The sequence below is a fragment of the Daldinia decipiens genome (genome assembly GCF_022478715.1).
Source record: "Daldinia decipiens strain CBS 113046 unplaced genomic scaffold F4813scaffold_41, whole genome shotgun sequence".
Classification (NCBI taxonomy): Eukaryota; Fungi; Ascomycota; class Sordariomycetes; order Xylariales; family Hypoxylaceae; genus Daldinia; species Daldinia decipiens.
This window is the reverse complement of record NW_026054584.1, coordinates 189,780-211,591: the sequence shown is the minus strand read 5'-3', so window position 1 is coordinate 211,591 and position 21,812 is coordinate 189,780. Positions and strand designations below refer to the sequence as shown.

Here is a 21,812-nt window from a genome sequence, read left to right as displayed (position 1 = left end):
GTTATTCGGGTCTACAAGGGTATACGTAGGTGCCTATCTAATATTCTACAAGGTATGAATCATCAAAGGTGAATATAGGCGAGAGGACTATTTCTTCAAAGAGGAAGAAATAACTCTTCTTTACCTACAATGCTTATTATTAACTCTCGCACTAACTTTATAGAACTAACATTACCTTAGGTACCTAAGGTAGTTAGTAACCGGAATCAGGAGCTTTATTCAGTCTGTACATACTAAAGCATTGGGGGTAGAAGAGGTATATACGTCCTAAAGTATTTACTCAAATACCTGTCAGCGAAACCCTAAATCGACCTACTTGCCTGCATAAACACACGTTATATCGCAGCTCGCAACATAACGCCATGCTGATGACGACAGTGCTTATCCGTCTCCGATTTGCTTGATTTTCATAGGTGAAGGATGAAAATACGGAAGTCCCCTCCAAAATTTATGTCCATAGAGAACCCCTTACTATGGTCCATGGATATAACTTTCGAAGGGGACTTCCGTACAACTTCCCCAATATGCAACCCTGTACCCCGCCCGTATTATCTCGTGTATATTAAAGCCAAAAGATAAGGTCGTGTCAAGCAATACTAGAACTGAACATATTATTCTTTGATGCACCCTACTTTATATATCTCCCTTAGTATTCAGTAAGAGATACTATACTCGTAACCTCCTTTCGATGAAGCTTTCGCGCCCACGTTCGCAAGGCCAGAATGTCAGTCCCTCAGCCTGGTAGAAGAGTCGTTAAAGACGAATTACGACCAATTCTTGCAAAAGCTGAGTTAGAGCTTCCTGATACTCTCTTAGAAGACCATAGTGCATTTATATCCTCGTTGGATGATATCATTGCGTCTCTCCCAGATGATAAGAGTATATTACCCTACCCTGACCTCGCTAAGTATCCGCGTACGGATATCCATGTTCCCGAGGACAACGAATTAGGCGCGTGGGCAACTAAGGTAGAGTCTACCGAATTGGCCATTTGAAGACTCTAATCCGAAGAATAGGTCACTGCGAAATGTATAAACCCGACGAGCGACCTGCTTAGGGGCCGCACTATAGCGCTCAAGGATAACATGGCTTTCGCGGGAGTTCGGTGTACGAACGGGACGTCCATGGTGGATTGGACTCCTAATATCGATGCAATAGTCGCGACGAGGGTTCTCGACGCTGGAGCTACCATTGTCGGTAAAGCCGGTATGATTCTTTGATCTAACTATAGGTCCTCATACGTAAAGTTTACGTGAGGTTAATACGATACAGCATGCGAAAACTCGTGTCTCGAAGGAATGTCTGGAACAGCCGTGACTGGGCAGGTCCATAACCCATTTGCAAAGGGATATAGTGCTGGGGGATCGAGTAGCGGATCGGGACGACTCGTCGCGACTGGATCCGTTGATCTAGCCTTTGGCTGCGACCAAGGTGGAAGCATTCGGATTCCTGCTTCATCTTGCGGTATTGTTGGTCTCAAGCCGACTTGGGGCTTAGTACCCTATACTGGCATTCTGAGCTTAGATGCGACTATTGATCACGTAGGCCCGATGACCAAGAACGTGAGAGATTGCGCTTTATTCCTCGAGGCGATTGCGGGACCAGATGGATGGGATGATCGCCAACCACCACTCGGCCTCGAGGGAGATAGATTGAAATTTGTGGCTCCTGTAGACCTGACACTTGGAAAAGAGCCAGCAAAGATGCTCGAAGGCTTCAAAATCGGCGTGCTAAGCGAGGGCTTTGAGGTCCCTGGGCAAGATGCTGCCGTCGTGACATCCGTAAAGTCGGCGATTGAGAAGTTCAAGTCACTCGGAGCGGAAGTTGCTTCGGTTTCGGTACCGTTACATAAAGAAGCCCCTTTACTTTGGGCTTGTGCCTTACCTCTGCCAGGGGGGCGACAGTCGCTCCTTGGCGATATGGATGGGAGGAAGCAGCTATACTTAACGGACCGCGCTGAACTGGTAGGCCCGAAGCTGACCCAATCTCAGTTCGATGCCTTAGGCCCCGGAGTATCCAATATGTATGTTGGGTATCTGTGGATCCAAGAGAAATACGGCGCGAAGGTGCAGGGGAAGGCTATGAATCTCTTGAAAGCTACCAGCGTAAGACTTCCTGCTTCAAGTATTACTGGCATATAACTATAGGCTGATTACCTGTTACCTTATAGGATGCCTACAACAAAGCGCTTGAGGCGTTTGACGTTTTAGTTATGCCAACTCTGCCTTATCCACCACCACGTTTACCAGAGCCCGAATCAAACGAAGGTCCGCGGAACTATTTGGCTCGGACAACAGGATTAATAGCCAATACTTGCCCATTTAATAGTATGTGAAAATCCATGCTCTACTTCAGATACAGATTACTGACGGATATCACTGAGAAGATTCGGGCCATCCTGCTCTTTCACTGCCCGTTGGTTTCGTACCTGCTCGTGAAGACCCGACTGTAAAGCTCCCTACGGCCATTCAAATAGTAGGTCGCAAATATGCAGATGTCGATTGTCTGAAGGTAGCAGCCGCATGGGAGAAGGAGTTTGACTGGAAGATTCTCTAGGACTAAATGGTCGGTCCTAGCCGAATCCCTCCCTCTTAGACGTAACTATAGTTTCGGCACCGAGAATCGAAATTTATAAGGCAAGGATATTGTCTCTTCCTACTTCTTGTTGGATTAATGACTCTATTTAGGCTCTGTGAGTGTTTAAGCAATAGGTAAACTACACATAGCTCGAGACTTTCTAGACATTGAAATTAGGCAATCACAGTGAGGCATACCGCAAATAACTCAATGCCTATCAAAAGTCAAAATGATACTTTCGTAGTCAGAGATTGGCCAACTCAAACTTAGTCCAGTATTCATCAATGTTGAGCCAGACCAATTCTGCTCCCAGGTCCCATTGCTCACCGTGTATTTTGCATTTGGATCTAAGCCCTGTAGCTTCAGCGGCGGTGGTAATGGTTTCAGGGCTGATCGGATCTGAAAAGCAAATAGGACAGCGGAGTCATGCTCGGGAGAGACGAACATAGCTGCAGGCCAGTTGGACTGATCCGGGAGTGCTAAGCGGTAGAAGTCGCCGTTAATTACGATAGGGTTAATTTTCTGCTGCGTAGATATCAGTTTGGGAATCGTATCGAGTTCCTCTTGGGTAAGTGTGGAAGGATCTAGCTCGAAACCGAACGACCCGCACATCGAGGCCACAGCTGCTCGAAAGGCTAAAGGAGTAGTACGGCCGGTTTGATGATTCGGGACAGCGCTGACGTGACAACCCATTGCTGAGGGCGGATAGGGATACGATGTGCCAAACTGGATGTAAAGACGTTCTAAACCATCTGTATCATCGCTTGTCCAGCTCTGTGGCCAGTAATGAAGCAAACCGGCGTCGAACCTAGCCCCCCCTGACGCACATCCTTCCCACAAGATCTCCGGGTGTACAGTCGTGAGATTGTCAATAACCCGATATAACCCCAATATATAAGCGTGGTCTGCAGAAGGAGACTGCATCTCATGAATGCCACGGTTATTATCCCACTTGATATACTTGATAGGAGCAGAATCGAGTATCTTTTCGATTATCGTAATGATATAATCTTGGACCTCTTGAAGGCCAAGGTTTAGAACAAGTTGATTTCTTTGAAGTGTACGGTTGTGATTTCCCGCATGCATGCACCATTCAGGATGCTGCTTATACAGATCAGAATCCGGACTGACCATTTCCGGCTCAACCCATAGTCCAAACTCCATATGTTCCGAGGTGTTCTGGATCGTTATATTATCCACTTGTTCAACGTAGGGTCTGAGACCATCAGGGAACTTGGCTGGGTCAGGAGTCCAGTCACCTAAGCCGAGACTATCATTATTTCGGGGATAATCAGTACCAAACCACCCATCATCGTTAACAAACAGACTACAGCCAAGGTCAGCAGCATCTTGGGCCAATCTAACCATTGAAGACTGATTAAAATCGAAACCAAGACCCTCCCAAGAGTTTAGCAGTGGTGGGCGAGTCTCGAATGTGTAATTCGAGCGAGATAGATGGTTTCTATAAAGCGAATGGAAAGACCGGGACATGCCTCCCAACCCTTGTTCTGAGTAGACAGAAACCACCTCGGGGGAAGTAAATACCTCTCCTGGTGCAATAGACCACGAGAGGTGCAGCGGGTTCAAGCCAAGGAGAACTCTGACCCAGCCTGTCGACCAGCGTTCGACGTCGGCGGAGAACGAGCCCGTATAAACCAAAGAATAACCGGTCACCGGACCGGAAGACTCGGTAGTGCTCGGAGAAGCCAGAGCAAGAAACGGGTTATGGAAATGAGATGAGTACCCTGCAGATGAGCGGAAGCTGGCAGAATCGTTAGCTGATTAGGATTATTGGGAGAAGGACTTGGGGGTTGCCAAATGCAAAGAAAGATAAAAGCTACGGAAGAAGTCCAGCTTACCCTTGCTCTCCGTACGTGACCGAGCGTCTATTAATGCGAGCCTCTGCAGCCCAGTCACCATAGAGATCAATCATCTCTAATTCCTCATTCGGCATATCTGTGCTCCAGCTACTAGCTCGAAGCACCGTTACATCCCGGCTTCCATTATTCGTAATCCTAAAGTTGCGAGTAACGGCGTTATACTTAGGGAAGATGGAGTAGTAGAGGTCCGCAGAGATATCAGAGTAGTTGTCGTATAAGCGTATAGTAAGTGTCGATACGTCCCCTTCGCCGCCGTAAGTGGCGGGTAAGCCGGGGAGAGAAGGTTTTCCTGGGCTAATATCATACCCCGTATACGAAAATGCCGATACGGTGTTCCCGTCGGAGTGTTGAATATGGATTGCCGGCACTCGAAAATCGCCACGACCAAGATCGGGAAACTCGCGTCGACTGTACGTGTATGGAGTGCCCCATCCGGATACCACGCCGTTAAAGTCGGGAACCGTCTCGGCCGCATAGGCGCCCCAATGATCATGGATCAAATCCAACGTCAACGGATCAACATGGAATTGATAGGAGATATTGGAGGAAGACAGAGAAAACGAACGACCGTCATCGCCCACAGAAATCCCTAAGAGGTAGTTAGTGAGCTACTACAATTTTTCAATTGAGGAGTGATGATAAACAGTCCCTTACAATTCACGTTGTCTTGACACAACGCCAGCAAGGGGAATAGAGACCCTACCACGGTCGTGGCTAAGGGGGTTTGAAATCTCATGTTGTGTGGCTCCTTTGTTAAAGAAGTAGAGGGATCAAACGCACAAACGCATCGGTTTTAACCCGCTCATCTAGGCGCATATTTATTATTTCTCACTTCGATCCTTCGGGAGGAGTCAGTCTACTTCAACTCCGAGATTCCATGCCGGTAGATACGTCATCTGCAGCCCAAGATTCCTATCCTTGTCAAGCCTATTCAGCTCGGCTCCGGTGCATCTGACATCGAGAGCAACTTGTTACTAAATTAAGAGGTAATATCTTAAGAATTAGGTTAGATTAGGTACCTGGGTAAGCTGTCGCGCGTGAGGCTACTTGTTAGTATGAAGAATTTCCACATTAAATCTTGAAAGTCTGTCGTAAGAGATGTGGAGGTAAAGAGACAAAGAGGTAAAGAGGCACTCCGCGCGGAGCTTGGTGTTGTAGTATGCGGCCTTGGCTCTTCCTAGTCCTAGCTACTCCGCATGGGGTATCCTACTCTAGTCGCCATCTCCATGGTTATAAAAAAGGAGACATGCGGGGAACAGGTGGATAATACAGATCTAAGTAAGACTACGGCTTGTACGTGCTGTACGTGCTGTGCGTGCTGCCCATAGAATACCATTTAGCAAATGGCCCATGAAGTTCTGGTCCGAATACGCGTCCCCGAAGTGACCCAGTGATGTGTAAAAAGAGCGTCCACCGTCGAACTCTCGACACCATGCTAGCGGATGATGCTGGCCTAATTTACCCCCTTTATAAGTCTCTTCGCTGATAGATAGCAGCACGGTAACCTTTGTGCGGGGGTTCGCATCGAAGTTATACCACTCGTCAAACCACTCCCACTTCTCCGGTAGATCGGAGACGATAACGTGGTCTTTCTTTTCAACAGTTAGGACGCCGGGCTGCGGCTCCGGATGATCAGTAAAGACGGCACCGATGAGTTCTCCGTACCACGGTTCTCTCGTCATCCCAGCTGCGGCACAGTGAATCCCTACAAAACCTCCCCCGGCTCTCACGTAGCTCTGCAATCCAGCTAATTGTTCGTCGTTGAGAAAGTCACCGCTCGTCTGCAAGAATATGACGACTGCGTACCGAGATAGGTTTCGGGCGCTGATGAGGGATGCATCTTCCGAGGAGTCTACGGTGAAGGCATTAGATGTGACGCCAAGACGTCGGATGCCCTCGATGCCCGCAGGAATTGATTCGTGTCGATAGCCTGCCGTCTTACTAAAGAGGAACACGGCAGGTTGGTTAGACGCCATGAGACGATATAAACACGACTATATCAAATGCTGAAAATACAATAAAAATAAAAGACATAAATAAAAATGAATCACGCCGGGTGGGCTCGTAGTTAAGGTCATATTATCCTAGCAAGCTAAATGTAATATCCCCCTAGCAGGTCGGTATCGCATATGTTTAGCCAGGGAGTACCACACGCGATGAAGCTGAAATAGGAAATAAAAACGAACATAAATATAAAAATATGAAAGATTACATAGTATCTCCCTTGGTGTCATTAATTCAAACCACGATCTGGCCGTATAAGTCATTAGGTGCACAATATCATTGCGCAGTCAACATGGTTTGTTTGGTTAACGTTCTCGAGAGGTACTTATTAAGACCATAGACTCGACTGCTTGTTGAGTCGTCTTTTACTCAAGTTTCCGTGCATACCTAAGGTACCTAAGGTATGATCCATTTAATTATGGCAGAAGACAAACCAACTCCCGCGTCTGCTATCAATGTTATGTATCTGAACCCTATGTGGTTAAATTAGACGATTCTTACTACAACGAAGAAAATGACCCCGAGATGTTAGATCCGCAACAGCCTGATCACGGAGGTTACATATACGGCCATCATAATCTTCAGCTTTCGAAGATGATAGGCCGGTTATTGAGCATTCTGATTATATGATACAGGGCGGGAATTCTGGTGAAGTTAACACTATGGTTAACATTATGAGGCACATATTTGCGTTGACGATGGGTATTTCGCCAAAGTCTCAGCGCGAACAGGCGCATAAATGTGATGTGGCTATGACCAAGATGAGACGGCTGTGGGCGACTAAAGTACGAGGAACAGATGATGTTGGTACATAGCAACAACAACGAGAAGAAAGAAAGGAAATTGTAGCTACAAGGCAAATTTTATGATAATGCACTAAGCTAACATACACCAATCGACCGCGTCATACTGTTTGAGTGTTCCCGGCTCTACTGCCCGAATAGTTATATTGTTCTCATTAAACATGATTATTTATCTCCGAATATGTGGAGAGAAGTTGGCCGCAGTTTATTTCTCCACCAAATGAGACGAGATATAACGAATTAGAACTCAAGAAGGACTTAAGGAAGACTCAACACATGGTGGTTGAAGCTCTCGGAGACTCAAGGGGTTTTGTATTTCGGTTTCCTCAAACCCCGAAAGATAAAGCACTCATTAGAAGGCCATTAGAAGCCGTTGTTTTAGTGCGATGGGGGGCCTTCGAGGTAACTCGACTCGACTACGGGCCGTTTCAAGGGGTCGAGCAAGGGGTCAGGACCAGGGGCGGGACCCCCCACCCACACGCAACGGCAGTGGAACGACCTCCTGTTAGATGATGTGCTGCTAGGTATATATCCGTATAAGATGAGACGCCTCTAGAAAGGATGAGTTTCTTGCTCTGATCTACGATTTTCCCGTTCATCTCCCGTTCATCTTCGTCATTTCTGTGTGATCAGCCGGTCTGCTTCGATTCTTAGGGTAGTTAATTGTTTTCGTACAGCGTTCCGTTCTCATCATTCATTATTATTATTCTTCGTCTTCTAGTTCTGTGAACATCATGTTTTCCCTTAGACAGATCTTTACTACTTCGGCCATTCTGGCAGTGGCTCACGGCCAAGGTGTTATTCTCAAAGCCCAAGGAGCGAAAGGATCGCCGGCGAGTCTCGGCCTACAAGGTATGTTTTATAGCCGTGTCTATTCTTAGTGCACATTCACTAATACGCATTCAAGTTAATCCCGATGACAACGGCGACGCCAACTTCATATCGCAAGTCGAGATTGTGACAAATATCGTGAACCAGTGCGGGAGGACTTTACAAGCCGGTAATATCGATGTGGGCGCTACTACCGAGGATGCTCTGGCAGCAAACCAAGTCACCAAGGTGACCAAGGGCAGCAAGGTGGATATCACAATTCGCCAAGTTAACGAGACCGGTGCTGGTCCGTATACTTGTGATATGGACCTGACGGGCAACACGGCTGGAGCCACAGGGCAGATCAATGTTACAACAACTGAAAGCAAGGCCAACAAGAACGGGGAAATTACTCTCCAAGTGACGATGCCCAACGACTTGGCATGCATCGGATGTAAGTTTATACCAAACCTAGAGCCATCTCAAACGGTATGATTAACGGATCGTTCTCTTAGCTTCGACTGGTGACGTTTGCACTATACGATGCCGCAACGCGAATGAATTCGGTGGGTGTGTCGCAGTGCAGCAAACCGACACTACGCCCGCTGAAAACACGCCGGAGAACATTGAAGCATTCCAGTCTTTGGAGGGCATCACCACTCAGATCCAACAGAACATAGCTGATCTTCCGGCGGCTGTCAAGGCACTCTCGGAGTCTGGAAAGTCTGACGCGGAGATCGGAACAGCTATCGTAGACGGGATCCAAGCGGCGGACCCGACAACCAACGGGCTTGCACAGGACCAAGCCAATGACGGCAACGCCGGTAATACTGGCAACACTGGTAACAACAACAACAACAACGGCAATGCCAATGGTAACGGTAATAACCGGAACGGCAATGCTAATGGCAATGCTAACGGTAATGCCAACGGTAATGCCAACGGCAATGCTAATGGCAATGCCAACGGTAATGCTAATGCCAATAACCGCGGAGGCAGAGCTGGTCGCAACGGGGCCAACAACAACCAGCGACGCTCAATAATGCGCCGTCGCAGAGAAGCACAGACGGGCATGTTTTAAGCAGCGGAAGATAATGTAACCTAGGTACTCTGCTCAGTTCGGTGCGTGGTTTCGGTGTATCATGGAACTGAGGATGACCAACGAGTGATGTACATTGATTGAAAACAATAATCCCACTTGTGTAAATAGCAATATTCATAGACTAAAAGCTCCCGGGTGAGCTCGTTGTATTTGTTTGATCTATTCTTTTTTGATCTATTCTTTTTACATCAACATCGGTCGACTTTCAGAGATGAGATGAGAGACATGTCCTGAGCAGCCAATTTATGGTCCTAGTAACTGACCCCAGATCAAGATACTAGACAATTTTCTAAGCTCACGTTCTGCTAGAGATGAGAAGTTAGGTACTTTAGGGTTGAGTACCTCGGGCTGATATTCCTGACCGGTCCATCTCATCTATCATATATCATATTATATCATACCATTCGAGAACCATATCAGTTTCGAATCTAATATTAGTAAATCCTAAAGGCGGTTAGCCTGAGTTCCAGGGTGTACCGGTATTAACAGCATGTCAAAATATCCTAGGCGTATTAACCGACTCAGTATAGCGAAACTAGATTGTGATTGGACAGCTTCCCTGAACAAATTCGACCTCATCAAATTTGAGATTCCCAAAGATTGCTGCTCTCCTGAACATTTTAACTAGGGATTACACCAGAGTCCCCAGAGCGATCAAGATGCTTGAACGCTTTATAAGCCCTTTCTATCCTCCCATCGAGGACCGTTCACCGCTACCGGTCCTATATACGCCCGGAGCGTTCGTGGTACTGGTGTTCGGCTATGCAATAGGGCCCGGCCCAATCCGGACAGCTACCATCAGCTTGTTGCTAGTCCTCTTCGCTCTCCAGAGGCCATACTACACCGTCGGTAATGCGGCACAGGACTACGGTCTTTCCGGTTGGTTCATCGTCTTCTTACCATTATTCCTAGACTTTAGTGCTACGAACCCGCGCTGGGTAGGCCGAATAGATGAACACCCACCGAGGAAAGATAACAAGGGTATCACACGGTACGATCTCAAGACATGGTCGCAACGCCTGGCGTAAGCGTTCCGCCTAGCCACGACTCTACGTGGCATTGGCTGGGATTGGCAGGTCAAAAGCGTACCGGGGCATCTGGAGTCAAATGCACCACGCTCGCAATTCGTCGGCAAGAGAGTGTTGGACCTCGCCGGGCATACTTTAGTTAAGTTGATAGCTCTTTATAACATCGGGTTCTGCGAGGCAATCCAGCAAGAAGCACCACCATCATCGTCGTGGGTTGATTGGATTCTCAGAGTTGTTAAAAACTAGTGTGGCGCAATATGGTCCTGGAATACGGTCGGTATCGGATACGCGGTCATATCGATAATTGCCGTCCTCTTGGGTATCTCTGAGCCCTGGGAGTGGCCACCAATGTTGAATTCGGTAGCGATGGCCACGAGTGTGAGGAAGACGTGGAGGTAAGTAGATCGATCAGTATGCGTGATACTGACAACTGCGAATGCTAATGCTAAGCCCATATAGTGTTGCGTATCATCAACTCTTGCGTAGGGTGAGTAGACAATCAAAAATTGCGTTATGTATACCTAGGTAGACTACCTAGATAACTAACGCCGGTTTCCCCATAGACCGTACAACAACCCGGTCTCAGACTTGCACGACTCCTTGGTTTTAAGAAAGGCTCTATTCCTTCTCGCTACATTCAACTTTATTTAGCATTCTACATCAGCTTTTCTATCCACTGGTGGCAGCAGTATGTGATCACACGTGGGGATAAGGGGGAATTTGCCTTCTTCATGATACAACCCGTAGTAATTACTCTTGAGGATTTTTTTCAATGGGTTTGGAGAAATGCCATAAATACTAAGCGAAAGCAGGATCTTATCTGGTTTGAGCATGCTATCGCCTATGTGTGGACGTTTACTGCTTTCACTTTCACCCTAACGCCTTTCTTAAATGGGATGGTAGCAACAGGAATCATTGGGGGCAGCCCGGAGGAGGTTATAGCGGTGTCACTTGGGCATAGACACGGTGCCAAATACTTACATCATTGACGTTAGGTTGACCATATGTCACACCGGGTATTATTAAGCAAAACGTTGAAACCAGTAAATATATACTACTCGTTATGAGGTAGAGCAAGAAGCATAGAGACAACGAAGTTGTTCCATGAGGAACTCTAAGGGGCTAGTTACGGAAACCTACGGCTACTTATGCACACTGACATCTATAGGAATTGTTTATAGTTAAATAACGCGGTATAACTATAGGTCTTACACTTTTAAGATAGATAGGGGGCTGGCCTGAAGGGTTGCAAATAATAATATCTTACAATTCATTTGCTTCCTTCTACTCCCGCGGTCCCAAGTGTTTCGTATAGATACACTTTATCCGCTGCTTCCGTACGCAATCTTTGAGAATGCCTAGGTACCTAGGTATGAGATTACATGACTTCTTTCAGAGTGTAATGCAGAAAATCCATCACGTGTCTGCCTGGCACCATCGTCATATGTTATAACGACGCATTTCTTGTTTAAGTGCTCTTTGTCAACCTTCAAGACTAACTAGCTTATTTACTAATGCGTAAATATCTAGCGCTTATTACACCGTGAGATGTAGGTTATGGGTCTATGACGTTTAGAATATTGTGTCGAGGAAGACGGGATAACTACCTCCTATTGTGCTATCGAAGCTGCGCACGGTCCATCTTCCGTACAGTTCAAGTGTTGTCTACCTATTTTCCAGTATCCAGTGGTCTTATAGAAATGATCCAAGTTTATACATGTAGGTAGGTAGGTAGGTAGGTAGGTACATAATAAACTCAGCCTCAGCTAGGTACCTAGGTGATCGCTGCTGGAATGTCGATCAATATGCCAAGTATGGGACAATATGCTCTGTACCAAGCCACTTTGATCTTCCTTGGAAAGATCACGTCAATGGCCATAAATCCCGGGAATGCGGAGAACGAACCAAGGCCATATCTCTAGCTAATCTGATCCTCACTTAACGACATAAACTGCATGATCAAGAAATCATCCCTCTATGAGTACCTACTAACTAAGTATAACTTTATACATGTTAATTCCAACAAATGTATGGGATTTGTGAGAGCTTTATGAAAAACGACATACTTGGATTCAAAAGGCGACATCTAGGGAGATTATTTGTATCCTTTATAGGATGGTACGTGAGAAATATGTATCCCTTTGTCTCGGTGGTCTTGAAGTTGTGGCTAACAACTCGGATAGGACGGCTTAAACAAGCACGATTAGTGGCCTACGTTAACTTTTGCCTCGTCATCAACGCCGTGCCAGAAACTAGGCCTATAGTATGTGTCGTCCTTGATTGGCTTCAGGTACGCAATTAGACCATGTCGTCGTCTTGGCCCTGATTCTCGACATCATGACTTCATCGGGCCTTTGTTTTAGTTAACGACCCCGCGATCGTCGCCGCCAATGGTCGCGAAAAGAGCTTCTTTAAAGGGAGCAGGGTATACCCTAACATCTCTCTTCTTCCAATATGTAGGCAGTTAACCATTGAGCAACATTCAGTGCAGCTTTCTCGTCTCGTTGCCAGTCAGTTACCATGCAGTATAAGAAAGCTCTTCCCTTGGCGTTAGCCTCTCTTGCCGCCGCTCAGACACCAAGCTTGAGCGACGCTCTAGGTTCTCAAAATTCGTCTCTGTCATCTCTGAATGGTATGATGATACACATCCCCCAGTACTTGGATCTATGGCTCATATCAAATAGCTCTTCTTGCATCTAACTCCCAATTTTCCGAGTCTCTAAATCAGTTGCAAAACGTCACCATTCTGGCCCCCAGCAACGATGCTTTTAGTGCCCTGACTATCAACAATGAAACCACCTCCCTGCTTGACAACTCCGACTATTTGCAGGCTTTTTTGAGCTATCATATCCTGAATGGCACATACTATAACGATAATTTTGGGGATGAATCTGTCTTTATCCCTACACTGCTGACCAACAGGACGTACACCAACGTAACTGGCGGTCAGGTTGTTGAGGCCCGGCTTCACGATAATAACGTGACATTCTTCAGTTCTCTAAAGGAGAATGCTACTATCATCACTCCTGTAAGTACTTCGCTTGGATTAGGGAAGATAAGTCTCGACTAATGACCTTGTAGAATGTGAACTTCACTGGTGGCACAATCCACATTATAAACAGTTTCCTCATTATCCCTCAGAATGTGACAGAGACTCTGTCTAACGCAAACCTCACTGCTGCCGAGGGTGCTATCAGCACGGCCAATCTGACTGACTCAGTCGTTGACACTCCCAACATTACCATCTTCGCCCCGAACAATGACGCCTTTAACGCAATCGGAAGCATTATTAGCAACCTTACTTCGGACCAGTTGACTAACATTGTCGGCTACCATGTTATCAACGGCTCTGTCAACTATAGCGCAGAGCTGCAAAATACAACACTTACTGCCGCCAACGGACAGGATATTACCATCACCGTGGTAAATGGCACTGTATATGCCAACTCGGCAAAGATCACAGTTCCCGACATCTTGTTGGAGAATGGCGTGATCCACGTAGTCGATCAGTACGCTCCCTCCCATAGCGCAGCCATATGCTCAGCATATTTTGCTAACACATGAAACAGAGTCTTAAACCCGGATAACACGTCTGCAGCCCCTGATACGACAGCTTCGTCAGCCACACCTGCGTTCACCAACGCCAGCTCCGTATCCGAAGGTGTACCTTTCACCAGTGGCGTTACAACCCCTACTACTACTTTCCCCGCCGCTACATCAGCAGGCGGTTCGGCAGAGTCGTCTAGTTCAGAAGACGCAGCTATGCCCATGAAGACTGGTGCTGTTGGCGTAGCTGCTCTCTTTGGTGGTGCAGCCATTATCGCGAACTTGTGAGGAATACTGGTTGTATTGAATTAAAAATTAATATGAAGGAAAACGCCGTTAATGAAAAAGCGACGGAAATTATAAGGGGGTATTTGTTCCATTAATGTAATACCTCAGGCATATTCAAAATTGGCACATACAGCATCTGATACTGCTGGGTTATAAAGACAGTCGCTGTAATCGTTTTCATCAATCGTACCTTTTAGTACATGGAGTTTCATGCAATCCAGAACCAAATTCTTTCTAGGAAGTTCCTTGGCTTCACTTCCGGCCATGTGCCCTCCAGGCGGTCTACCTCTGCCTTGCCACTCCACAGGTCCATGTCGCTTAGTTTAACCAGTTTTGTCCGTTTAATTATTTTATATCCCAAAAACAGGGAGAGAAATATCGGGATGTCAATATAAGGCGGTACGAAGGTTTTTGCGCTGAACTTCCCGGGGAAGAAAGCATCGTACCCATTGAAAATCGCGACAAGGAGACAGAAAAATATGGCGAAGTAAGCTAGAAACGGTTGCCAAGGCGATTTATAAGGCAAAGAGTCCCGTGAGATCCCATTATAGCGTAAGCCGTAATAGAAGCGCAGGTAAGTGATGCAAATGGCCGACCAGACAATTAACGTTGAGACAGCTGAGATATTTGAGAACCAGAAGAAGACCTCTTCTCCTTGGTTATTTACATTCATGTAGGACAGCAAACTAAGAGCTGTGGTTGCGCCGACACAAGCATACGGAACACCCCATTTCTCGTACTTGAGAAGTTTGGGCGCTTTACCGTCTAACGCAGCGGCATACAGAACTCGGGTTGATGCATAGAAGAAAGAATTGCCAGCAGACCACGCCGAAGTGAGAATAACGGCATTGATAATAGAAGGCAAGACTTTGACTCCGCCGTTCTCGATAGCAATGACGAAAGGTGATGCCGCGGCTCCGGGAGCCGAGTTCTTAATGGCATCTAGGAGACGGTCATCTTGGGAAGACACGCATAGAGTGACCAAGAATATAGCGACAATATAAAAGAGGGCGATTCTCCAGAAAACTCGTCGGACTGCCTTGGGAATATTACGTCGTGGGTTCTCCGTCTCACCGCTAGCAATCACCACCATCTCGGAACCCCCATATGAGAACGTAGCTTGTATGAATACCTTCCAAAAGGCAAGAAATTTCCCGAGCGATCCTGTCGTCAGATATTCGTTCATCGGTCCCGGGTTGTTCCAGTACCTAAACCCAATTCTCTCACCGCTAGGCGTCCCGCCCAAGGTAGTGATAAACATGAGGAGGATCAGCCCGACGATCGTCGTGAGCTTGATAGCGCCAAAGGCAAACTCTGCCTCGCCATATACACGTACGGGGAAGCAGTTAATAATAACCATCGCCAAGAAGAAGACGGTGATCAGCGCGGCTTTGGGAACGTCGTTTGGCCAGTAGTCTACAACCACAACTGACACCGTCACCTCGATCGGGCAGCCGATAGCGAGTTGGTACCAATAATTCCAACCGAGGACAAACCCTAACGCCTCGTCGACATATCGCGAAGCATACACAGGGACGGCGCCTGGTAAGGGGAGATAGGCTGCCATCTCGCCCAGGCTATGAACCACACAGTAGACGTTGAAGGCCGTGATTAAGTAGGCAAGAAAGGCAGACAAAGGGCCGGCAAGTGATAAGACCTGACCGCTGCCAACGAAAAGTCCCGTACCAATGGCGCCCGACAAGGCCATGAACTGGACGTGTCGGGATTTAAGCTTGCGATCGAGGGTACCGACATTGCGCGTTTCCTGTTCAGCCTTTAGGTCACCGATGGCATCGTCGTGATTATCGGCGACATTCGTCTTAATTTCAACCTTTTGTCCTACTTCGACGTCCGCCATTGTTACGACTTATGCGACCTGTATTTCGTTCGTAATGCGATTATATCTGCTCGGAGCTGTCGTGTGTCCAAGACGAAAAGGAAATCCGCATGGGAACATAAATTACCTAAAGGTATGGTAATAACCCTCTCGACAATAAAGGAATTTACACAACTATACAATTATATATGTATATATATACCTTATATATATATATATATATATATATACCTACAGGTATTTATCTACTCCGCACGTTGCCAATATGTTTATCGCGGGGAAGCTCGATACCGGATCAGGGAGGTGGTCAGAACCAAATGCCACGTTGCTAGGATATCGTCGTACGTCAGGGAGAACGTGTCCTGTGATAACACTGCTCGCATTGCTTCTGGTTATCTAGACGTTGGCTTAATGACCGCCGGGACGTAACCGAATCCCCCAAGACTAAGCGCCCCGTCTTCCATAAAACATGGCAAGAAATCCGGGGAAACTAGCTGAATGCTTAACAACGGAGATATACTAATAAACTAGGTCCGTACGCAGTAAAGCTTATGGTTCCGTGACAAGGTTCCTTGGGGTAGCTGAGGAGATATTGATTTTTCCAGCATCAGAAACATTTCGAATGGATCGCGTGATGTAAACTCTTGTTGCACGCTTAGTTAAAAGCAACTAGGATCTGCTTCCCTTGGGAACCTGGGCATGTAAAAGATAACGAATATTTGATTCCTTGTAATAGATTACGATGAGGTAAGGGACTGTATATGTACAGGTGAGGGAGAGAGCCGATCAGAAGCTCACTACCGGTGCGTTTTCTAGGTAGAAAATGGTTTAACGTCTCTTGGCATTGTTACCGGGATGGAATCGTACTTGTCGAAAAGTTATCACAAGTAATAGAAGATAAGAAAGGCAGTCCTCGAATAATATGTAAGTTTGCCTGCTGTTTAGGAGGTAGTTACCCCTAGGTATTCCGATTCATATCTTCGCCCTACTCGAATCGTCATCGTGGTTCCATCCGGGCATATCTGCAAGGTCTTTCGCAGGCGCCCCGCGTCTCGACTTAAGAGCATCGCCTCCTAGCCGCCATCTCCACGCATGCGCAAGGTCTTCTGCTAAATTATTTTCTACCAACTCGACCACATGCTTGCCAATTATAGGTAAAAGTTTGAAAGAGTGTCTGTGGATGTTAGCGATTATCATAAGAGAACTATCTGGCCGCTTACCCGCTGTCCCCTGTAGCGAGAATGAAGTTTTTCCATCTTGGGTGCTCGCAGATCAGCAATGCTGCGTCTGCGGTGTCTGTACACCAGCACAGCGCTCGGTTGAAGAGTTCCTTGTGCTTGAACTGCGGCAAGAACGTCGAAACGGCTCTACTCACCGACTTCTCTGATGCGTCGGGATACGTGTCTGTAGGGTGCTTTGCGTGAGATCGCGGAACTGATATACGTTTGGGGCTTGCGGCACCGTATGGTTGATGCTGCTTAAAGCGAGTGAAACCCGGAAACTCATCGCAGACCTTAATGATACTGTCCCTAAAGATTGTTAGCTTCTTGCTTGATATATATCTTCATTTGTAGAAGTTTCACTTACTCGTTAGGTTCGAAGAAGAAACCAACATCGCCATTGTATACCACAGGCGAGTCCTTATACTCGACAGCTTCTTGGGGCGACAATTGTATCATGGCATATACCCATGCCTATTATTACTGATCAGTATTATGACATCTCTAGGTTCTCATCGAATATCGAAATACGTACTTTAGAACAACATTGATCCTCCAGATCTACCAATGCAGGACTCCAAGCTCCAGTAGCTAGAATGACCTTGTGAGCGTAGTATTTAGTCCCATCCAACGTTTCAACGCCGATGCATATCGTCTCGTCGTCTCCGAAGAGCGGTCGCTTGAAGGACCCTGCTCTGTTCGAGTCTCAAGTTAGTAAATTCGCAAGTCTACCTAATTAATAAGAGAGCTTGTAGTATTCTTCCTCACCCTCCGAATCCGAACTTGACTCCTTGATTTCGCAGCTCCTCGCCGATCGCATTGATCGCCTTGCCGGCGGCTAACCAACCACCATCGCTGCTAAATATGGCTTTCCACCCCTACATCATCTTCGTATCAGCATATCTCGCTCACGTATAGACTCACTGGGAAATCTCACCTTGATTTGGTCTCGTTGCAATAGCGGCATCTTAGATAAAATTGCATCTTCGCTATCCAGCCATTCGTTACTCTTCTCTAGTCCAGCACCTGCGTCAAGTAAGTCTTGATACTCCTGTCGAAGAGAGGCTATGCCTTTCTCTGTGCTTTCGCAGTCAAGCTAGGTTGCGTCAGCGTCAAAAGAGATGCGCGAGGTAGGTGACGTATAAGTTACCCTGCCGGTATTATGGAAGAAGGGCTTAAACAATTCATCATTTCTCCACATGTCTCTCGCCTCCAGGCTCAGCTGTAAGTCGACTTTATTCCGTAATTGGATGCCCATAATCTTGTTGAGGTCATTCCCGGCGGATTGCGCAGAGGGTATAGGATACGTGTCAAGGACGGTGATATTCGATGGTGTATACCCGGAGCGCACAAGATGAAGAGCGGTCGACGAACCGATTGTGCCGCCTCCGCCGACAACCACGATTTTCGTATTTGCGCGAGACATGGCCATACTCTCATACAGATGATGTGCCTTGGATTTTACGATTTGACGTCTATCTAGTCGAGATCTCAATTATTTGCAATTAATGTTGATGATCAAATAAAGAAGCATGCCGTGCAAGACCCCCCCGTCAAAGCCAAATCGCAACCCCCAGTCCCAAGTGGCACGATATTGATCGCGATATAGACTTACATAGTACTCCTCCCCAGGGTATACGGAATCGACACCTCAAGCAACGACTCCGGTTGGCCGGTGACAAGGGAAGTTTACTAATAGCGTAAAACAATGAAATGCTCGCCTATTAATTGGGACAGTGGGGAGGTTAAGCTCTTGTCAAATATCCACCTCCTTCTAGACGAGTAGATTAAAACTAGCGTTTATATAAATTCGCTATCTTCCTTCTAATGAGATTGCTCCTCTGCTCTAGAGGCTCAGCAACACACACCTATGCCCAGCTGATAGATCCGCAGGTCGGGACTGTTACGGTTACTAGAATAGGGAAAGCGAGTAATAACGACAAAATTCCTGGCTTTCACTTATCGTCAGGTCCCGTATGTTATTGGCCAATGCAGAGTCGTATGCGTCGGCATAGATTCCCTAAAACTTCAAAACGGTACAGTCTAAGGCGGGGCTAGGAAATCAAGTCTAGGGTCTTTACATGCTCCCATAACTTCGGGACTGCTATCGTTTCCTAAATCGGTCTAATGCTGCCGAGTAGACTGCTTTGGCGCTCGCCGCGGTCAGGTAGAGGTGAACCGGATAAGACAGCTTGGCTTGGTCTTCGGACATTAGGTACTATTCACCTGGCTCCCATGCCCAAACCATAACATAAACAATATGTACTTTCTCAGAGTTTCGCGGGGCCCCAAGATGTCTTTACCCTAGTCTAGAAAAGAACTGCTACGCTATCTAACGCCGCCACCCTAGGAATGAATCCACAGGTTATCTAAACCGCCGCTATGATAAGCGGAGGAAAGCTGATGCTCGGTATTAGACTTCGCGATATGGCTGGGGTATAAATATAGGTATAGGTAGGTATATAAATATGTATATATATCTGGTGAGAGGTCGTGAGCATGTCTAGGTACTAAGAACCTCCATTTCACTTCAGTATTTAAACAGTACACTAGACTTGTTATACTCGCACGAATAGTAGTAGCAGTCAAGACAGCATCAAGTCATGTCTAAATTCGACGCTGCACCTCCCAATACCCACGCTGGTGGGAACGATGATGCGCTTCGAGGACAGGGTTCACTCCCGATGAACCCGACGAATGATGCTGATGAGAGGGTCGACATGGACGCCTACAGGAAAGCAGTTCCGTTATGGAAGCGAATCCATCAGCACAGCTTGACACAGATGCTTCTACTCAGCGTGGTATGTACGGAAACGTAGTCTCGACCCTTGAAACCTTTTAGCTGCCAGAATATGTTCCAAGCTCCCATATTTCATATTTACGGCGGCTGACATTCAGTACCTACGTAGCAAGCGTTCTGCGGCCCAGCAATGGCAGATGCCATCGCGGGTCTCGGCGGTGGTGGTCTAGCAACTCCCCAGACGTCTAACATAGCGTACGTTCCTAATCCGAGCAAGCACCTCAGAGGTCAACTATTAACTAAGGCCTTTCAAAATAGCACGGCGGTTAACTATGTAATGCTCGCTACCGTCTGTATGTTTGGCGGTCCCATCGTCAATAAGCTCGGAACAAAGTGGGCGTTGGTTATTGGCGCCATGTCATTTCCTATCCGCGGATCATCGTATTACTGCAATAGCAAGTTCGGGAATCAATGGTACCTTATTTTCGGCGGCTTCGTTACCGGAATTGGCAGCGGCTGCTGGTACGTCGCAGAGTCGGGATCCATCATGTCACTGGCACCATCCGGTTCTCGTGGTAAATACCTAGCATTGTGGATTGTCGCCAGAAACCTCGGACAGCTAGTCGGAGGCGCTATAAAGTCAGTAATTCAATTACACTACACCGAAAAACATCAAGAAAACGTAATGCTAACGATAATGATTCCCTTCTCAGCTTATCTAAGAACTACGAGAAAGGAGTAGTTGGCGGAGTTACTCCTGACACTTATATTGCTTTCTTAATTATTGAAAGTCTAGCGTAAGTAACGAGTCAACCCAAGAATAACTCATTACACCCACGTGGATGCAATATACTAATATACCTCCAAGGCTACCGTTCGCCCTCTTAATCTCGCCTCTTGAGAGCGTCGTGCGGTCCGACGGCACACGCATTCTGGTCTCGGAGAAGCTCACGTTCAAACAAGAATCTAAGCTCATCAGGTTCACTATGACCTCGAAGCTTATCCTACTTTCGTCTTTATGGGCAATCTGGTCGTTCTTCTACGGGTAAGCTACTACACCGACGCTGGCTTGACACGAAACTAACCAACGCAGTGGTTCATGGTCTACTTATCTTGGTACCTATTTCTCCGTCCGCTCTCGCGCGTTATCTTCGCTCGTCTCTCCGTTCCTCTGCATGTAAGCGGACCTTGTCTTGCCCCTATGATCTGGGATCTATCACTAAATAAAGTTATAGCGTCGGATGCTTCGGTCTTGGTTTTATCCTCGACATGAAGTCTCTCAGCCAACGTCGTAGGGCACAAGTGGGCCTGTTTACCGTCGTTATCCTCAACTTAGGCGTGTACATCTGGTCCATCGTCATGCAAGCCAGATTTAACAATACAAACCCCGGCACGATCGACTGGGATGAGCCGCTCTACGCTCCGTCCTTCTTACCATACTTCTTCATCCAAACCACGGGTCCCCTGTCGCAGTCTTATATGTATTGGCTCTTGTCATCATTTGCGACAGATGCTCAATCCAATGTTCGTAACGGCGCAGCTTTCCGGTATGTTGGTCGAGCTGACTATGCGTCGTGTACAAAAGTGGGTGTCATAACTAACATTTTTGATAGGTGCTTAGAAGCTGTCGGCCAAGCTATTTCGTATGGCATGAATACGCAAATCGAAGCCAATCCCCTTATCGGATTGTATGTATTGCTCTTCCCTGAGACGAAATTGCCGGCCTTTGTACTAACAAACATTCCTTAGCTGTGTGACCTTCGCTCTTATGGTAGCCGCTGTAGGCCCAATGCTAGTTCTAGTCAATGCTACACCTGATCGCATTCCGGCCGACGTGATACTTGAAGCACAAGAGGCGCAACAGGAGGAGAAGGTCCAAGGGCTTAAGGCCAAGGCATAGGGCGCTTAAGTATGGAGCAACTATAAAAGCTGACTGTTAGCAAAATGTAACGTCTACGACTTATATAGTATAAGAAG

The 21,812-nt window shown here is 46.9% G+C and overlaps 10 protein-coding genes across 10 annotated transcripts; 6 read left to right on the top strand and 4 right to left on the bottom strand.

Moving 5' to 3' along the window:
* Positions 1-722: 722 nt before the first annotated feature.
* F4813DRAFT_393156 (putative amidase) lies at positions 723-2,556 on the top strand (the record flags this gene model as incomplete). The annotated part of the gene is made up of 5 exons (XM_049247378.1): positions 723-968; positions 1,017-1,206; positions 1,273-2,105; positions 2,171-2,327; positions 2,387-2,556. 5 exons carry the CDS (start codon positions 723-725, stop codon positions 2,554-2,556), a joined length of 1,596 nt encoding a protein of 531 aa, XP_049095970.1.
* Positions 2,305-5,605, bottom strand: F4813DRAFT_372768 (glycoside hydrolase family 36 protein). The gene is made up of 3 exons (XM_049244734.1): positions 5,112-5,605; positions 4,437-5,046; positions 2,305-4,339 (listed from the first exon to the last, which is right to left on the bottom strand). The coding sequence occupies exons 1-3, from the start codon at positions 5,191-5,193 to the stop codon at positions 2,785-2,787; spliced, it is 2,247 nt and encodes a 748-aa protein (XP_049095969.1). The 5' UTR covers positions 5,194-5,605; the 3' UTR covers positions 2,305-2,784.
* On the bottom strand, positions 5,606-6,934 carry F4813DRAFT_372767 (glycosyl hydrolase). The gene has a single exon (XM_049244733.1). The coding sequence runs from the start codon at positions 6,431-6,433 to the stop codon at positions 5,732-5,734; it is 702 nt and encodes a 233-aa protein (XP_049095968.1). The 5' UTR covers positions 6,434-6,934; the 3' UTR covers positions 5,606-5,731.
* A 954-nt stretch (positions 6,935-7,888) lies between these two features.
* Positions 7,889-9,343, top strand: F4813DRAFT_239095 (uncharacterized protein). Its single transcript, XM_049239999.1, has 3 exons — positions 7,889-8,116; positions 8,172-8,528; positions 8,590-9,343. The coding sequence occupies exons 1-3, from the start codon at positions 7,999-8,001 to the stop codon at positions 9,153-9,155; spliced, it is 1,041 nt and encodes a 346-aa protein (XP_049095967.1). The 5' UTR covers positions 7,889-7,998; the 3' UTR covers positions 9,156-9,343.
* A 339-nt stretch (positions 9,344-9,682) lies between these two features.
* F4813DRAFT_372765 (uncharacterized protein) lies at positions 9,683-10,684 on the top strand. Its single transcript, XM_049244732.1, has one exon. The coding sequence runs from the start codon at positions 9,836-9,838 to the stop codon at positions 10,202-10,204; it is 369 nt and encodes a 122-aa protein (XP_049095966.1). The 5' UTR covers positions 9,683-9,835; the 3' UTR covers positions 10,205-10,684.
* On the top strand, positions 10,379-11,272 carry F4813DRAFT_239080 (uncharacterized protein). Its single transcript, XM_049239998.1, has 3 exons — positions 10,379-10,599; positions 10,664-10,691; positions 10,768-11,272. Exons 1-3 carry the CDS (start codon positions 10,553-10,555, stop codon positions 11,191-11,193), a joined length of 501 nt encoding a protein of 166 aa, XP_049095965.1. The 5' UTR covers positions 10,379-10,552; the 3' UTR covers positions 11,194-11,272.
* A 927-nt stretch (positions 11,273-12,199) lies between these two features.
* F4813DRAFT_238940 (Fasciclin-domain-containing protein) lies at positions 12,200-14,138 on the top strand. The gene is made up of 6 exons (XM_049239996.1): positions 12,200-12,326; positions 12,388-12,494; positions 12,691-12,836; positions 12,889-13,232; positions 13,286-13,713; positions 13,774-14,138. Exons 3-6 carry the CDS (start codon positions 12,725-12,727, stop codon positions 14,036-14,038), a joined length of 1,149 nt encoding a protein of 382 aa, XP_049095964.1. The 5' UTR covers positions 12,200-12,326; positions 12,388-12,494; positions 12,691-12,724; the 3' UTR covers positions 14,039-14,138.
* Positions 13,896-16,371, bottom strand: F4813DRAFT_238994 (proline-specific permease). The gene is made up of 2 exons (XM_049239997.1): positions 14,229-16,371; positions 13,896-14,044 (listed from the first exon to the last, which is right to left on the bottom strand). The coding sequence occupies exon 1, from the start codon at positions 15,894-15,896 to the stop codon at positions 14,247-14,249; it is 1,650 nt and encodes a 549-aa protein (XP_049095963.1). The 5' UTR covers positions 15,897-16,371; the 3' UTR covers positions 13,896-14,044; positions 14,229-14,246.
* A 476-nt stretch (positions 16,372-16,847) lies between these two features.
* Positions 16,848-18,527, bottom strand: F4813DRAFT_382932 (fructosyl peptide oxidase; the record flags this gene model as incomplete). The annotated part of the gene is made up of 7 exons (XM_049245872.1): positions 16,848-17,049; positions 17,096-17,404; positions 17,463-17,569; positions 17,631-17,790; positions 17,864-17,973; positions 18,033-18,191; positions 18,246-18,527. 7 exons carry the CDS (start codon positions 18,525-18,527, stop codon positions 16,848-16,850), a joined length of 1,329 nt encoding a protein of 442 aa, XP_049095962.1.
* Positions 18,528-19,137: 610 nt separating this feature from the next.
* Positions 19,138-21,796, top strand: F4813DRAFT_238851 (MFS general substrate transporter). Its single transcript, XM_049239994.1, has 9 exons — positions 19,138-19,896; positions 20,005-20,090; positions 20,154-20,474; positions 20,549-20,632; positions 20,704-20,880; positions 20,929-21,012; positions 21,071-21,382; positions 21,449-21,523; positions 21,585-21,796. Exons 1-9 carry the CDS (start codon positions 19,699-19,701, stop codon positions 21,733-21,735), a joined length of 1,488 nt encoding a protein of 495 aa, XP_049095961.1. The 5' UTR covers positions 19,138-19,698; the 3' UTR covers positions 21,736-21,796.
* The last annotated feature ends 16 nt before the right edge of the window (positions 21,797-21,812 follow it).

Excerpts from the sequence above, each read along its gene's own strand:
- F4813DRAFT_372768 (XM_049244734.1), bottom strand. The coding sequence starts at position 5,193 with ATGAGATTTCAAACCCCCTTAGCCACGACCGTGGTAGGGTCTCTATTC. Across the intron at positions 5,047-5,111 it reads GTGTCAAGACAACGTGAATT|GGATTTCTGTGGGCGATGAC; the intron begins GTAAGGGACTGT and ends ACTACCTCTTAG. Across the intron at positions 4,340-4,436 it reads GTCACGTACGGAGAGCAAGG|CTTCCGCTCATCTGCAGGGT; the intron begins GTAAGCTGGACT and ends CGATTCTGCCAG.
- F4813DRAFT_372767 (XM_049244733.1), bottom strand. The coding sequence starts at position 6,433 with ATGGCGTCTAACCAACCTGCCGTGTTCCTCTTTAGTAAGACGGCAGGC.
- F4813DRAFT_239095 (XM_049239999.1), top strand. The coding sequence starts at position 7,999 with ATGTTTTCCCTTAGACAGATCTTTACTACTTCGGCCATTCTGGCAGTG. Across the intron at positions 8,117-8,171 it reads GGCGAGTCTCGGCCTACAAG|TTAATCCCGATGACAACGGC; the intron begins GTATGTTTTATA and ends TACGCATTCAAG. Across the intron at positions 8,529-8,589 it reads CGACTTGGCATGCATCGGAT|CTTCGACTGGTGACGTTTGC; the intron begins GTAAGTTTATAC and ends TCGTTCTCTTAG.
- F4813DRAFT_372765 (XM_049244732.1), top strand. The coding sequence starts at position 9,836 with ATGCTTGAACGCTTTATAAGCCCTTTCTATCCTCCCATCGAGGACCGT.
- F4813DRAFT_239080 (XM_049239998.1), top strand. The coding sequence starts at position 10,553 with ATGTTGAATTCGGTAGCGATGGCCACGAGTGTGAGGAAGACGTGGAG. Across the intron at positions 10,600-10,663 it reads AGTGTGAGGAAGACGTGGAG|TGTTGCGTATCATCAACTCT; the intron begins GTAAGTAGATCG and ends AAGCCCATATAG. Across the intron at positions 10,692-10,767 it reads ATCATCAACTCTTGCGTAGG|ACCGTACAACAACCCGGTCT; the intron begins GTGAGTAGACAA and ends GTTTCCCCATAG.
- F4813DRAFT_238940 (XM_049239996.1), top strand. The coding sequence starts at position 12,725 with ATGCAGTATAAGAAAGCTCTTCCCTTGGCGTTAGCCTCTCTTGCCGCC. Across the intron at positions 13,233-13,285 it reads ATGCTACTATCATCACTCCT|AATGTGAACTTCACTGGTGG; the intron begins GTAAGTACTTCG and ends ATGACCTTGTAG. Across the intron at positions 13,714-13,773 it reads GTGATCCACGTAGTCGATCA|AGTCTTAAACCCGGATAACA; the intron begins GTACGCTCCCTC and ends CACATGAAACAG.
- F4813DRAFT_238994 (XM_049239997.1), bottom strand. The coding sequence starts at position 15,896 with ATGGCGGACGTCGAAGTAGGACAAAAGGTTGAAATTAAGACGAATGTC.
- F4813DRAFT_238851 (XM_049239994.1), top strand. The coding sequence starts at position 19,699 with ATGTCTAAATTCGACGCTGCACCTCCCAATACCCACGCTGGTGGGAAC. Across the intron at positions 19,897-20,004 it reads AGATGCTTCTACTCAGCGTG|CAAGCGTTCTGCGGCCCAGC; the intron begins GTATGTACGGAA and ends GTACCTACGTAG. Across the intron at positions 21,013-21,070 it reads GTCTCTCCGTTCCTCTGCAT|CGTCGGATGCTTCGGTCTTG; the intron begins GTAAGCGGACCT and ends ATAAAGTTATAG.